Source organism: Drosophila eugracilis, unplaced genomic scaffold, assembly GCF_018153835.1.
Source record: "Drosophila eugracilis isolate 14026-0451.02 unplaced genomic scaffold, ASM1815383v1 contig_1567, whole genome shotgun sequence".
In the NCBI taxonomy this organism is placed as follows: Eukaryota; Metazoa; Arthropoda; class Insecta; order Diptera; family Drosophilidae; genus Drosophila; species Drosophila eugracilis.
In genome coordinates, this window is record NW_024572388.1 from 31,727 (window position 1) to 48,520 (window position 16,794).

At 39.7% G+C, this 16,794-nt stretch overlaps 1 protein-coding gene across 3 annotated transcripts; it reads right to left on the reverse strand.

The window, feature by feature from the left end:
• Window positions 1-8,577: 8,577 nt before the first annotated feature.
• LOC108114863 (choline kinase A2) lies at window positions 8,578-16,606 on the reverse strand. 3 transcript variants are annotated; one of them, XM_017226016.2, is made up of 8 exons: window positions 16,324-16,606; window positions 11,884-11,990; window positions 11,342-11,690; window positions 11,115-11,267; window positions 10,428-10,819; window positions 10,252-10,320; window positions 9,518-9,941; window positions 8,578-9,450 (listed from the first exon to the last, which is right to left on the reverse strand). In XM_017226016.2, the coding sequence occupies exons 1-8, from the start codon at window positions 16,342-16,344 to the stop codon at window positions 9,388-9,390; spliced, it is 1,578 nt and encodes a 525-aa protein (XP_017081505.2). In that variant the 5' UTR covers window positions 16,345-16,606; the 3' UTR covers window positions 8,578-9,387. The 3 variants fall into 3 exon arrangements, 2 of the variants coding, with proteins under 2 accessions (XP_017081505.2, XP_017081504.2); XM_017226015.2 differs by lacking the exon at window positions 16,324-16,606 and adding an exon at window positions 12,372-12,676; XR_001772767.2 differs by lacking the exons at window positions 8,578-9,450; window positions 16,324-16,606 and adding exons at window positions 10,017-10,106; window positions 12,372-12,692 and having other exon boundaries at window positions 9,826-9,941.
• Window positions 16,607-16,794: the final 188 nt, after the last annotated feature.

Below are 16,794 nucleotides of genomic sequence, written 5' to 3' on the forward strand. Positions count from 1 at the left end.
TTATAATCATAACTTGCACACTGGTTATATTTAGACAATTTTATTGGCCTAGAAGCAGTAATTGAGAAAGAAACATTTCAAAAAGGAGCAATCAAGTATGAAATAGCCTTATACTCTGAACTTAAGATCTTGCAAAATAAAACTTTTTGAGCTTCTCTTGGCCGGTTTGGAGTTGAACTTATCAGATATTTTTCCTGAATCGTAACATCATTTTTTGTTGTAAAGTAATAATATTTAAGGGGTATTAACAGAAAGTATTGAATATATTCATAGTCAAAATCGGAACAATCATTGTTCCCGAAAGTCATTCAGGTAGGTCTACATATCACTAAAGTATTGACAGATAGGCTTAATGGACTCCTGCTTTTCGATACACTTGCCAATCCAAGAGAACACAAATTAGTATTTATAACGATTAAGCAGCTTACTTACAGTTCGACAGTACGCGGAGGCCCATTTAATATTTAAAGGGCTTTCACTGCATATTTGTTTTAAAGATTACTTACTTTAGTCGTAGTTCCTTTCTGCCTCCATTGTCGACGTTCTTATTCGAGCGGTGCTGCCAGTTAGGCCATACATACTTAATGGGGATTTAAAATGCGTGCTCATGCAATTTCTCACGCAAATCCTTTTATTGCACATTTGGCTTATGCCGGGGGGCTTACGTACCAATTTCGAATGCCCTTCTCGCCTTCGGCCACGCCCCCCATCTGGACCAATGTGATGCGATGTTGTTGCGTTTTTATTTGCCCAGTAACCGCTCGAGGGCCAACTGCCGCCTACTTTATTGGTCACATAACAAAAGATTACAACCGGAGCGACGAGGAATGACCGGAACGGGGGAGGTCGAAGGGCAAATGGAAGGCCAAAAGTTCGTTTCGGACCTTGTCCGTTCTCGGAGATGTGTTGCGATAGGAATCTTTATGTCTACGTTGCTATAAAAATATGATGAGCATTTTATTTATATAATATTCCAATTTTTATTGTATTCTTTCCTTGCTTTTCGGCGCCACTCAACTGTCAACTGTGGCCAAGTTAACTGTTGATTGTTGGCTTTACCGGCCAAGTGTTGGGACAAAATGTAAGCTATTTAGAATTGGATACAAGCGAACATTTCCTTTCCACGCCGCAGAATCGTAATTTCGGTTTTGCCTCATTATGGCATAAGCCCACAAAATCTGTACCACAAATAAATCTTGATATTGAAGAGTAGTTTTCTTTTCAAAAGTAACTAGGTGCCGTGTACATGATATCATTCCCAAGCCAATCGGAAGGTTGTATAGTTTTTGAGAAAAGCTTGAATATTAAAAATTGAGCCTTGTCGACAACTGTGCCGGAAAAGTATCAAAGTGCTAAAGGACAGCTGAGCATCGGCTCGCTCATTTAGAGTATGCTATGTCGACACATAGTCAAGTATGCAAAAGTCATTTCACTATTAAAGTAAATGAGGATTCAGTCCTTCACCTTTTTATTGTACTTTTTGCTCGTTACACCACGAATCTCTAGTGGAATGTACTGCATGTTTAAAAGTGTCTTCTAAGTAGAAGGAGTGCGTGCCATTCCTATTCATTTAAAATAGTAATATTAACAAAAACAAAGTCTGTTGAAATACATAAAGAACTATTAGATTATGAAAAATTAAAAAAAATCTTAAATACCATTTAATTAATACATTTAATAATAAAAGGTCATTGTTTGAGAAGTTATTAGGATCGTCACAGCTAGTGGAGACATAGGTCTTATTCATTTGCATATTTACTCTGAAATAAGTAAACAGAGTAACGGGTATCTTATAGCCGCCAATCTGGATTACAGGGTTCTATTTTGTAGTTCCTTCAAGTTGCTGGCTTGGGTGTACAAATTCAGTCAAATTTCTTTTCTGGCAATTTGTAGTTGTTGTTTTATGCAGCGATTTCAATATTTGCTTAGCTGCTTGGCCCGATTTTGTATTTTGGCAGCCTGACAGTCTGGCGCATTGAGTTCGCACTGACAGTGCGAATAGCGCCAAGGAGCAGACATATCAGGAGGCGCCCCTTGGACGCCAGTTGGACCAGACGAGTGGTCCCAAATGAGGGCCAAGAGATATTTTATTTTGGCAAGAAAATCTCCCAATCCTGCTCTAAAGTTTTCTTTTATTTTCCCTTTAAGCTTAAATACTTCAAATTAATAAGTTGGGCACCTGCTCTCTGCGCACAGTTAACATTTCGAATATTGAGTATTGCCCGACTGTCAACCCTTTTCCAATAAACAACTTCAACTTTAGAACACCTTGTACACCTTGAAAATGCAGTAATTGATGTCAAAATGTCAATTACCCTAAATGTGCTTAAAGCACTTGTAAGGCTCGAGCCGGTAGTTGGAGAAATTACTCTTCACGAGCCGAGATACATACCTTAGAAAATCGATGGTCCAAAGTGTTTAATTGGCTTTGTGTGACCCAAGCACAAAAATGGATTTATTATCAAAAAAAATCTTAAATGGAATTTGCATAGCCCAACCGCCACCATCCGCTTTCCCTAGACTTGAAGATGAAAAACGACAGGGATAGGGTCAGGGACAGGGACAGGGAACAGCCTAAATCGCAGCTCACTGGAATGCGAAAAAAGACAATAAGTGAACAACCATGAAGGAAAAGTTGGAAGGGGGAAGAAGGGGCTCGCGATATTCTTAGAAAGCTTCGCAACGGTCTTTCAATTTCATTTCGCTGAATTCATTAGACGTAATTACGAAATCACAAAAGGATGCAGAGAGTGCGGCGCATCTCACGATGAACCCAAACTGCTCTGTGCCCAACCTACAATTCTATTCTTTCGTCCAGGCTTTGAATATTGAAATCAGAATATTTAATTGATTAGGAAATGAGCTCGGGCCAGATTGGAGCTGCTCGGCGTGGATTTGTTGAGTACGTCGCTTGTGGCTGAGGAGACTAGCGATATTTTCAGATGCATGTACAAAATGAATGGTAATTAAGGGCTTAATGGTATTCAGTCTAGTATACCTCTTTTCATCTCGCAGGTCAAAGTTTTCACCTGAATTACAATTCAAATAAATCGTTAAGTTGCGTTTTAGGTGCAACTCCTGTTTGCATCGGACCAAAAAGTCGTTTACGGTTTCTCCAATATCTTACTGCACTTCGGGATGATTTCCAAAAAGAAACTACTTGGAATACGACAGTATGCATTTTTGAAGGTTGAACATTGATGTTTAGAATTAACAGCAAGTATAAATGGTGCTATAAGCTCTATTCTTTCAAACAGATATCGAAAATCTCGAAATTCCAGATTACAAAATTACATAAAAACTTTAACCAAATTGTACTGTCAACTTGTACTATTCATAAGCCTTGCGTTGACTCTTGCTCCCTTGAGTCTTCAGCCCATTCAGATTCAAGCACTGGTCACACCCATTAATGTCGTGGATTAGTCATTCCCTCATTTGTATGGGGAACTGCCTTTGAGGCTCAGAAACCTCCCATCACGCAAGAGCTAATCTTTTCTTCGGAGCGGTGAACGAAAGTGGGCGGCAAAGATTTTCCCATTTTTCCTCATAGGAAAAGTCAATGCTCACATATTTATGATCACTCAATTAATGTGCAGGGAGGGGTGGCGAAGAGGTGCACTTCGTTCCGATTATGGGGTCGCATTATTTATTTCAGTTCGTTTTCTTTGCCAATTTCCTATTCCCCTCCTAGATTGCCATCAATACAGAGTGCCGAGTGACCGTCCGTCCCACTTTGTGTTTGGCATTGGCCTTTGCCTCGTGCTGGGCATTAATGTTAATAATTTATATGGGAAAAGTGCGGCAATGTGCTAGGAAATGTTAAAATTTATTTGATTACGGCCGACACTGGTCGTCAGTCTCAAACGCTCTTTTTCTACCGTCTATTGATTCCGGAATTGGGATTGATGTTGCGAGTGAGTGATTGTTCCAGAATTAAGATACTTTTTTATGTAGACAACTCTTGAGTTCTACAAGCATGACGAGCCACACATACTTTATTAAACAGAATTTAACATTCCACAATTTGGAAAAATGCGTAACTGAAACTATGTCGAGTGACCTTTTAAGTCGTTTACTTATTCTACTTCGTATTTCCTCACACGACCACAGCTTAAAACTAACTCAACAAATTTCCATTTTACATGGTCTTTTTCGTCGATTCGAATCTTAATGCAGTTTTCTTGTTAGCTGCCTGCATATGAAGTGTTGCCAACCAACGAGCTATATAGATTCTGATGCAGTAAGATGCTATTCGGGCGGGAGTGAGTACCGAAGTAAAAGAATATGGAAAAATCAGGGCAATTAGTCAAATGCATCCGATTGAGCGGGAACCGGCTTTTGATTTATTTGCAGTTTTTTGAATATGCTCACCAATGGGAAAACAATCCTCGGGTCTGCCCATTCTAACTTCCTCAGATTTCAACCAAACCGGTTTCCGGTCAGCTCCTCCGCTGACCAACCCATGCACGTGTATCTAAGCCTTAATCTCGTGGTTCCCGGCACCCGCTGCAACCAACTCCCCCTGCACTCCCAAGGGAAAGGATAACTGCTTACAAAGGGGTAAGCACATTTGGATTTGTATATCGCAGTTCGTCCGCCGCTGACGGTATTTCGGTGAGGTAGAACATTATAATTAGCCATGACCCTTAGTCAGCATTGTTTAATTGGGTTTGCTTTCCTTGTCCCTTACAACAAAAAGATTCGATATTTTTGGATACTTATCATCAGCTCCGAGTAAGTTTAACAGCCTTTTCAATGTGTGCGTATACTTAATGGAAGTGGCAATTGCTCTGTATTCCATAAAGGAACTAGGAACTTAAAAGTATTCATTTAAATTGTTGACATCTTACCAATCTAGTGAACTTATCTTGAAGTATATTTACCAAAAACATTTCAGGCATTGACCAATATTCTTATTTCTCAATAATAAATCGACAATTTTTTATCTTTTATAGGTGGTATCACCTTTAAAGAGCAATCAGCAAACATTTGTTAAACGAATGCCTTTGCAGTTGCTGCTCTATTTAATGCTGCACATCCGGAACCATATGACCGATTATATGTTTTCACTGGGGCAGCAACTTTTGCAGAAATAACGAACAGTTAACCGTTGCTGGTAGGCGGGTAGAATGCATTCGATCGAAAAGTTTTCATTATGTTTCGGAGGACTTACTTGTCTACGAATGGCTACGGATCCTGAGCCCGGTGCAATGGAACACAGGCTATCAACGCTTCAGTTCATTTGATTGCCGACTGTACGGATGTATGTTCATATCCACGACTGACCCCGCCCCACTGGATGTAACTGAGTGTGGGCGTACCATTCAGTCAACTATTTAGCACTTGCACAGTAGGCAAATTGTCCTACGCACAGAGCCATGAAATTGAATTGCCGCGGCTGGAGAAGAGAAGGATAGGGCCAAGTAGGGAATAAAAAATGTTGGGTCGGAATGGTTCATATTTACTAGGCGCAACGTCCCTACATTCCCAATATAATTTTTATGTTATTTATAAAGACATTCAAACCATTTTTATTATATACTGATATTTTCGTAATAATATTTGTTTAATATTTTCTCATTGCTCAATTAGGTAGAAAATATAGAGGAAGATAGAGTGGAGGTGTTAAAGACTTTAACAGTGTTATAATATATATTCTCGATCAGGATCAATCCACGAGTCGATCTAGCTGTGACCGTTTGTGAGTCTATCTGACATATCTGAAACTACAATTGCTAAGAAGTGGTTTTACCCTGTGATAATCAGATATTGTTGTTTTGTATTTTTGATTGCTAGCTAAAATACGATTGCAATTGCAAACAACAAACTCAAATTGATTATCAAATTAATTTATTTAACAGACAAGATGAGCAGATTTGTGGCTTTAGTAAATCAGTTAAAGCGGCAGTTTCCAAATTCGCAATATTTTATACATATTATATATATATATATATTTTATATTTTATATATCAAAGAAAGAAGTTACTATTAACTTAAAGAAAACATTCCTGCAGTTTCAAAGAAAATGATTATATTTAGCGGAACAACTTGAAATCTTTCAAAAAGTCATTCCTACACTGCTAGTGACTTACGATATTCCCAGACAAGGTAGGTTGGCGTTAATAGGATTAACGTGATAAAATATACCGATTGAGTGATATAGGAACGTTAAGGAATCCATTTAAATATGATCACAATAAAAAGCGTTAAGAAATTCAAATTTTTATCGCTTACTCGACCACCAACATTGCAATGGGTTTTGAATTCAGACATTTTAAGCGCATTAAAGCCAAAAATCTTTTCCGGTCCCAACAAAGCTCATTTGTCAGGTTATGAAGTAGTTCGACCCAAAGCGATTCCCCTTCAAACAGGGTTTGAGTGGAAAATTTTATTCTCAGATTCAAATTTTAATTTCCACCACAGTCTGAAAACCGTTTCACAGCATGCTGCAGCAACATTAAGGGGAAAAGTGTTGCAGCATCATGTTTCAGTAACAGTAGGTATGCATTGTTGCTCAACATTTTACTTCCCAGTATTTTAGTCTTTATGGACATGAAATTTCACTATGAAATTATTTATAAGTTAGAGTGAGCGTGGGATCTCTAGAATGTCTATGCCTAACCCTAGCATTCTAGGTCTTGTAGTTACCGAGATCTTAGCGTTTTCTGTTTCCGCATTTTTTTGGGCGCAACAGTGCGTGTGGTCTGATTTGGAGGAAAATAATACACATTGGGGCACGATTAAAAACTAAAGGTTCATTTTTTAAGCGTATTTTTTTAAGTCAAATTAAACTTTCCAATTTGCATCATAGAATCAAAAATTTTATTGGAATCTATAAATTGGCCTTTGCCATTTACGTTTTAAAAATAACGTCAATGAAATGTTGTACGCGGTTCAACTGGTCCAACATACGTAAACTTTTGTCCTTACACCTGTGAGATTATTTAGACTTGGCCAGCAGTTTTGCGTCACTTTTCGACCATTTCTGCCTGCATTCGACGAATTACACGAGTTTTGTTATCCTGAATGGCTTTTATCGTGTTCGTCTTGTCTACATAGACTAAAGATTTCACATAACCACACAAAAATAATCAAGGGGACGTTAAATCGCATGATTCCTGTATGGCATTTGGCTGTTCATCACTTCAAAAGCGACAGCCTTGCTTATTAAGTACACTAAAAACTTCTCACTGTGGCAGATGACGTTTGGATGCCATTACCAACCAGTATACCCCTTGCATGCTAATCCCAACATTCTGTCAATTATAGGTACCGAGATCCCAGAATTTCTACAAAAAGTGAAAGTCGCTGTTGGAACTTGGTGCACGTGACCAGATAATGGTACCACCTTAAGGCAGGATAAACGTGCGCTGCGATTGTGTCTCTCGTAGTTCCTAAGATCTCAGCGTTCATACGGACAGACGGACTTTGCTTAATCCACTTGGATATTGCTCCTGATTAAGAATATATATAGTTTATAGGGTTGGAAACGCTTCTATCTATCAATATACCCTCTTATTCTACGAGTAACGGGAGTATTAAGGTTTTCATAATTAAGGTTCTATCAAAAGGTGGCGCTTGTAATTGTACAATTCGGCATCATAATATGGCGTTCATACGGGCAGACAATCGGACATGGCTAAATCAACTCGACTACTGATAGACTCCAAGAGTTCCACGGAATTTGGGAAATTTTTCTCCATAGAAAGTTAAATTTTTTTAATCGGTACTCTATCATTACGATATCATTTTATCCTTAACCGAAATAGTTTACCAAATATTTAAATAAAGGCCATTGCAAGCATTTGAAGCTTTTTATAAGACTACATTTTAGTGAACATATTGAAAATTAAATTAGTGAATGAATAATCTTTGATTAGTTTCCCTATATCATGCTGGTGCAGCCTTCTGGGGGGAAAGTTCGACATTCTCTCCATTTGCGGTCAAAAATCTGAGCACAACAAATCAACAACAAGAACTGGTTTAATTTGACTGATTATTCTCAACACCCATTCAAGGATATGTGATGCACTCGCAAGCCTTTTCTACTTTGTACACATATAATAGTACTACGTGTCCCGATGTCAGGAGCATTTCAAGCTGTGGCATTTCTACAGACAATAGCTATAAATTGATTCTGTCCATCGGGGCGTGCATTGCATTATATAAAGGCACTGGCCAGAAATCTCCGAATGAATTCAAGAGCAATGCATAACCACAAGATAGGACAGGACAAGTTATCAAATGGAGGGAAGGCAAGGACGGAAAAGGGACTACCTGTCTGTCAAGCATTAACTGCTCCTTCCGGCCACTCCATCCAGCTTCAACACGTTAATTAAAGATGCGTGGCAATATCGGTTACCTAGTTCCACACCGACAAGTGTGCGCTTCAGTTCATTGTGTTTTTAATTAACTGGATGGGGTTTATATATACTCTGAAAATTATACACCTGGCCTTTGCCTCTTGGCAGCTCATTCGCATTTTCGAATAGTTCCAAATAAATTGCCTTGAAGAAAGACTTACCGCACTGAAGAAAGACAGCTTTGGAGGTTACCCTGAAGTTTTAAAATGCATACTTTAGTTTCTAATATTTATTTATTAAAAATACACGCCAAAATATAATAAGATCTAAAAACATTCAATTACTTGCTAATAAGGAATATGGTATAGTTAGGTAGGTACATAAAACACACGATGGTTGCTGGACGAGCTTGTTAACTCGCATGATTTCCTCGACTGAGCAAATATAAAAAGAATTGGGATAAAGAAGTAACTGAGCCTTTAGTGCATAGAAGTACAACGTAGTGTGGCAACTCGTGAGAAGAATGCAAAATAATACTTAGAAACGAATCTAATTTTTGAAGTTTAAAAACAAACAAATTCGAATAAGCAATAAATTCGAAAGATAGAATGCATTTAATCGTAGAATGAGCCTGCGTTCAATATGATATCTAGGGTTGTGCTGTGTGTGGGTGCTGCCTGTAATACTTTCGATCGAATCTGTTTGGACAAGCTCAATCCGCAACAGGAGCAACAATTGAAGGTATCTATCATCTGACATCTGTCATCTGTCTCACGTAATAATCACAGCAGTAATTGGTATTATAACTTTTCCTTTTAGCTTTATCAGTTCTAAGTAGCTACTTTTTCTATACAAAAATAAGTTAGTCTTTCTGAATAGTTCGATATCTTTACATTTTCCTTGTGAAATATTGAAGTTGTGTGAAAAACCTGGTTGTTGGCCAACTAGTACGAACTCTTTGCTAGGGAAGGGCACTGAGAGACGGGGAGCACAGGGAATTTAATGTTTAAGGCCACTTAAGTACGGTGTTGATTCGATTTAAGTGAAGGTTGTTGATATTTGACCCTTGTTTAACCATCCGCTCTCATTTAGCTAAATAGGCCGCCTTTAGCTTTTGATACTCGAGAATTCGAGCAATACCGTATTCCTAAAAAATAAATATAATGTGGAATATTGATTTCGATTAACTAAAGAGCTCTTTGAGGTCAACTCACCCAATAACCAAACTCAATGGCCGACGTGACATTAATCACGGACCACAGACTCCAGAAGAGATGAGAAAGCATTGTGAAGAACTGGATTTCGGCATCCACCTTGTCCAGCTCCTGGCCAGTGGGATTATAGTTCTCGTCTTCGTGATACTTCTTTAGATAGTTCACAATGAAGTCGCGCCGCTGCTGCACGGTCGCACAGTTGTCGGAGTTGTGGTAGAAGTAAGGGAACTGCGGATTGGTGTAGTCGAACGTCCACTCGATGAAGTGGTTGGCCAGATCATAACCGCGGTAGTTATACGCGCAGTACTCAAAATCAATGATGATGAGATCCGGCTCATTATCGGTAGTGAAGCTGGCATCCAGCGCCGAGTCATTAGTGGTGTCCAACTCCGGGCAGGGCGACGGCGATACGCTGCTCGATTTGCTAATGTAATACAAGGAGTTAATGGATTTAGTTAGCATATGGCATATATGGCTTTAAGCGAATGTCATGAATAACCTGTATTTTGTTTTGCTTTGGCCAACAATTATATTGCTTTTGACCAGCACTTCTTAAACTCAAATCTCGACCGCAGCAAATTGGGGCCATCTAGAATTGTAGGTAGTTTTAAATGGGTCTGGCGAGCAGAGGCTTACGACTAATGGGCCAATGGCAAGAAGTTACTGGTTAGCAGGCCACAACAAAACAACGGGTTAGCGATTAACAGTTTCTCGAATGATCGAGATGTGCTTACTTGATCTCCGGTTCCGAAATGTTGCTATTGCCATCAAGGCTGTCGCCCAAAGTTTCGTCGAAGTTTGACCTGTGAAATATGTAAAACATTTCTTTATGATTTATCTTATATTATTTATCTTTAATAGGATCACTAAGAACATTCAATATTTCTGTTCGTGATTGCACTTTACCCACCTCAGACTACTAATCGACTCCCGCGGCGTGCGTTCGGTCGGACCAGTTAGCGCCTGTCGCAGCAAAATGTTGCCCTCCTGCAGATCGTTGTGGCAAAACACAACTGGATAATCTCCGTCGTCAATGACCGATCTTATCCAGGCGACCTCTTGCACATAGTCGAAGGTGCGCATCAGTTCCATTTGCTTCTCCAGCACAGACGACTTCGGTTTCGATTGCACATTTCCCTTCACAATGTTCTCGAACCCGGAAACCCACCGCTCCATGCAGTTCCATATCCAGTCCGGCTCCTTGGACATGGGTATGTTGAGACTGTGGATCTCACCCATTTTCTCAGCCACTTTCATTAATATGCGCTGCTCTCCTAATTCTGCTGTAGTCAACGCACGGGCCTATTTGTGATGTGAAAATTCAAAATTACTAATTATTTGCTTCTTTGGGTAATGGTGTATGTTAACTAAGAAGTTAAAGCAATGAAATTAACATTACATATAATATATAAATTTCTTATTTTTAAATTCGAAGGTTTCTAACTATTTCTCTAAAAAGTAAAAACAAATTCAAAAATTGTTTTAAAGACATTTTTGCCTTCGACTTATCATTTTTGTTGGATTAATTAATATACCATAGATAGCAATAGAAAAAGCATCATAGTTGAGTTAGTCCACGATTATAGCCTCGACTTACCGGAATATATTGTTCGATGCGTCCGCCGGGAAAGATGCCGTGCAGCTTGGGTCCGAAGTTCCTCTCACTGAGTAGAGCGAAGACCACCGACTCGGTGATCATGCTCTCCAGCGCGTGATCGCCGTGTGTCTGTCCATAGATGCGCAGCAGGACCTGCGGATGTAGATAATGGTCACAGGATGGTTAGGTTATAGGGAGGCAGCAAGGTGCCGATGTGGATGACCTACCTCACGGGGTTCCTGTTTGGGGGCGTGCAATCGCTTCAACGAACTCGAGTCGCGGCTATCGCTATCGAACCGCTGACGCTTGTTCGCCTGTTTTGCGCTAGTCGCTGCGTCGTCATCGTCGTCGTCGTCGTTATTCGGCAATTCCGTGGCCACCGATGTCACGCCCACCGCCTTGGTTGACTTCTCATCGTCGCGTGCGAAAACGTGGCTGTTATTGGACAAGGCTGCGGCGGCAATGACGCCTTTGCCTACGTTGCCATTTGCAATCTGGTGTTGTTGCTCCTCCAGCTCATCGAAGTCGTCCAAGTCGGGAAGACTTACGTAATACAAGAAGTTTGACAGACCTCCACTGCAAACAAAGATGTATGGTAAATACTTGGGTAAGCTTTTATGTCCAATGATACCTTTCAGTATGAATTCAAAAAAACAATATCTCAATATTTCAAATTTTAACACAAATTACTTGAAAATATTTCTAGAAAATTCTAGAATGCAACTGAGTGGAAAGAGATTGAAAATAACATCTAGTACCAAGGACTTACCTTATGCGCTTCACCACCAAATTTTCCGGAGTAACCACTTTCCAGCGCCCAGTTAGATAGTCCCGGCAAATGCGTGCGGCCGCATGGCGAATTTCCTCAAGGGTTGCCTGCGGGTGAACGAGAGGGTGGTGGGTGGATTTTATAAATAATGCCGGAGAGAAAAGCAGGAAAGAGAGGAGAGAAAACTTAAGGCAAACTATCAAATCGACAAAACAATTGGCCCTGGTGCTGGTGGTGAACTAAAAATACAAAAAACATTGTGGGTACGAAAATGCAAATGCAATTAGAGGTGCAGACAAGCCGAAGAAAAACATATTGATTAAATACCCAAAAGGAAATGGAAAGAAATCCAGCAGAAATTAAGTGTGATTACATAAACTGAAAGGATTTTTCTCTCTTAACTAGATTTATATCCAGCATACAGTCTAAAGCTAAGAAATCTGACTTGTTCTGATCAAGAGAAAATAGACACTCGGAAAATAGCTTACATTGCGCTTAAAATGCTGCCAGATATTTTCATAGTTGCAGCGTTTACTCAAACAACAGTTTTGATTTAAATTATCCTGCTGCTGGCGACGTTTCAGGGCTTTGTTGTTCCTAAGAATTCGTTGTCTCATGCTACGCGTAGTGTATGCAAAGAACTAAGTACTAAATAGTAATAATCGAATTATATAAATGTGAAATCGGGCAGCAAAGGCACACAGGAAAGTCTCTCGGTTAGATTCAGCACTAAGCGATAAGTAGTTCTCAGCTGGGAGTACAAAAACAAACTGACTCATCGCTAGACCAAGACCAAGGCCCTGGGGTAGCCGAAATAGAACTACGCTCCGCGCGGCTCTCGCTCTCTCGGCGGCTGCGGTGGTTCCTACACCACCGCACCACCATCACCAACTAAGGGCGCCACCCCCACGACCGACCGACCGGTTGCCAAGGTAAACATATGTTCACCTCGTAGGCGGCTAGGTAGAAATGGGAAAAAAATTTCCTCGCTGGGACTTTCAACAGATGTTCGTCCGCTAAGAATGATGGTTATATCAGGTAAAAATAGGGGGAAACGCGTCCGATTTAAACGCAATAATTGCCTGTAATTCTCTTACAGTATGGTGTTATTGCAATTCAACAGATAAGATTATATTTAACATCACACCTGTTTGTAATCTACAGCTCTGAAAACACGTATGATTAAGCCAACAACTACGATTTATCCGAACAAGTCAGAGTAATATAAATTAAATTCATTTTTTGTGTACTGACTTCAATTTAACAGACAGTTTTTGTTTGTAATTAGGTATAATAGTTTATAATGGCAATAAACCGCCAATTTACTTTTTTATATATTGGGAAAAACAGTTCCTAACGAACTGGATCCTCTTGATATGATCCAAACTTTGACGGGAGCAGCGAACGATCTCGGCTAATCCATGGAATTTTCCACGCAACTATCGTAAAACGCATGAAAATCTTCCATTCAACACTTATGTAGATGGCAACGCACAACCAACTTGCACTCTTATCATGTTAATATTCCCCATGCTGTTGCTTTGATTTTCTCGCTCGAAAAGTGAAAACAAATAAATACCCCAACAAGTACAAAAGCCATGGCTCTGTGTGAACTGAAATGTAAGGAAGGCAATAAAAACTGTCATAATAATAATGGGTTAAACTAATTGCTGGTCTATGGGCATGGCTATGGGGTATAAATGATAATTGACGAATGAGAAGTCGAGAATTCGCCGGCCAAAACTAGCACGCGCTATTGTAAATAAATTTGATTAGGCTGTTCCGGAGCCTTATCGTCGGAAAAAAAAGTTGCGTACTTATCGCCAAACTACCAAATAAAGATAACTATATTCTGAAAGTCACTCAATCTAAAGCTATAAAAATTGTGCGTTAAGTGTGTAACTTAAAGATTTATAGAAGTTGATTTTTAATTGATAAGCAAAATCACCAAAACGCGCGATGGGGCTTAAAAACGTCACATACGGCTCTCCTGGAAACAAGTTTGTTTTCTGAAAACCTTTTGATTAATCCAAACGACTATTCCTATTATTATGATAGCAAGGAAACGTCTTTATGCATGTAATTTAGCTTGATTATAAATCAACATATTTCGATCTGATAGTCAAAAATAACAAACGTAATTAGGAATAACACGTGATTTCATTTTTGATTTATGGGGACTTGCTATCCCTAGGAATCTTATCTATTGCCATCAAGATAATTCATTAATCGGTTAGTGGTGCTTAATAGTAATAATGAGCAAATAGTCCCACATAATGAGTACCTAATCGGTACATCGGAATTGGGGCTTAGTTTTGGGAAACGTGCAGGCTGTGTATCAAGTCATTATAGAACGGAATCCCGATTTGTTCCGATTTGAAAAATCTTTGGAAAACCGATAGATATTAACAGAAATATGTTACACAAGGTAAAACGAAGGCATTCATAATATTATTATAGACGCCACAATCTTCCGCGGTTTGTGGGCGTTAGAGTGGGCGTGGCCGTATTCTTAAGCCTAACTTTCTAGCTCCTTTAGTTCTCGAGATTTTTGCATTTTTGGTTTTTCGGGTTTTGTGGGCGTTAGGATGGGCGTGGCTAGATGAAAAAAAACACACATTTGGGGCATCATAAAAATCTACATGCTTAATCCGAACATTCTATTACTTATAGTTACCGAGATATCAGGTTTTCTTGAACACGAGAAAACCGTCTTTTGAGCTTGGTGGGCGTATAGGTGGGTGTGGCCAGATAATAGTACCACTAAAAGATGCACTGGCATCCAAAGTTTATACATACTGAATTTCAACTTTCTAGCTCTAAAAGTTCCCGAGATTTGAGCGAATTTGGTTTTTTTTTGTGGGCGTTAGAGTGGGCGTGGCAGGACCTCAAGAATCTTCATGCTTAATCTCAACTTTGTATCTGCTATAGTTCCTGAGATCTCAGCGTTCATACGGACGGACGGACGGACGGACAGACGGACATGGCTGAATCGACTTCGCTATTGATCCTGGTCAATAATATATATACTTTATAGGGTCGGAAACGCTTCCTTCTATCTGTTACATCTATCTATTGAACGAATCTAGTATACCATTTTACTCTACGAGTAACGGGTATAAATATGCATCAAATCTCGACTCACTGATTAAACGTTGAGGGTTGTAATGGGATTCTTAACCCCATACATCTAGAATCTTTATAAAGCTTGGGAATAACCGTCTAACGATATATGTATAAAAAACGTCAATGTGGAATATAATTTGTAAATGGGACGACTCAATAAAGCGCTTCTATATAACTGCGATTGAGATGCTAACTGCGCAATGACTAACAAAAACGTGACTATCTAACCACAACAATGTTGTCAAATCAATTCGATCGTAAAATCTATTCTGGCCATAACTCATTTTGGAAGACCGTGTGAGCGCCGCACGCAACACAAAACAGTCTAGTGCCCAGCCTAGCAGATACCCTTTATAATCTAAATATACTTTTCTGACATTCTAATAATATGCATTCGAACTAATATGCTCTTGCACCATGCGCTCCTTCTGTTGGCATTTTTCTGGACAAATACACCATACACCATGTTTTTCGGAGTGAAGCATTTTGTCTGTCAACGATAATAAGAAAATATCCGCAGCCAATGTCTAAAAATGACGTATTCAAATCTGTTTGATTAATACCAACTCTCTTTGTCGTATAGCTCCGGCGATCTCTGGCAGTCTGGCTAGAAGAACGCAACTAGTATGAATCATATTGTTTAACGAATACAATATGCCCATCAACCTACAAGTATAGGGAATAATGAGACGTACGAAATTGCTGAAATGACTTTACGCCAAATTACTGATAATTGCGAATAAAGGAGGACGGCAACGCCAATGAACGAAGAAGTGATCCACGAGGTGGCGATAAGAAATCTTTCTGTGCGATTGCGAGTCAGCCAGGAATCGCAAACACTGTAAACGGAATGCGAGACCAGTCCAAGATAAGATGGGTTCTTTGATCGAGACTCAGAGCACTCAGAGACAAAATTCTCGCATAGGCTTTTATTTGATGATAACAAGATAACAAGTCAATGAACCATAAAAGAGTAATCTTGCAACAAATCATGCAAACCACTATGATGGTCAACAGTCCAGTTGGAAAACATACTGAGTAAATACATTCAGACATACATATCTACATAGTATGATTTTGATAATAGGCAACAACAAGGTTATTGGGGCATTCCTTTTAGTGAAGACCCTTTCCCTGATTTTATTGTCAGTAATGGGTATGTAACCAAAACTCCAGCAAACAGCTACGATCTGAATACGCGAAAGCTTCCCTCGAATGACGAAAGGTGTGGGAAAAACATTGGCAAAACCAGACAGTCGCAAAACGCTTGGGAGAAAAGGTTAGGCGCTGCCTAACACTTTTGAGGTTTCTTACCTTTTGCAGGTTGGTGGACATCGTCCTCGATTCAACAATGCTATATGGTATTTCCGGAGCGCGGGCACTCACAAACACACAGCGGCAGACGCCAACAATATGGAGCAATACGACACGAGGTTAAAAGCACTTGAGCGAACTGCTATTGGCCGCCGACGTCACTTGGTATTAAATATAGTTGCAACAACAAAGGCCAAGTTGTATTATTAAGTACATGCGCGAATCCAGTCACAGTTAGCGGTTTCAACACGACCTCTCCCGAGAACGCTTCAGTTTCGACTTAACACACGCCACCTTCGATCGGCGGCGCCAAGGGAAAAAGCTTATTTTCTGTGGGAGCAGTGGCAGCGAGAGCGAGAGAGTCAATTCCTACTCTCCTGCTCTTTTCGCAATTCTGCTATCTTATCAGTGGTTTTCGCATTACAAAAAATACTAAAATGCGAAGACGAAATTAAATTTAGAATTTGAGAA

Bases quoted from the DNA above. Each gene is read 5' to 3' on its own strand.
- LOC108114863 (XM_017226015.2), bottom strand. From the start codon at position 12,500: ATGAGACAACGAATTCTTAGGAACAACAAAGCCCTGAAACGTCGCCAG. The intron at 11,268-11,341 runs GTAGGTCATCCA...CTACATCCGCAG, and splicing joins CCAAACAGGAACCCCGTGAG to GTCCTGCTGCGCATCTATGG. The intron at 10,321-10,427 runs GTGGGTAAAGTG...CATATTTCACAG, and splicing joins GAGTCGATTAGTAGTCTGAG to GTCAAACTTCGACGAAACTT.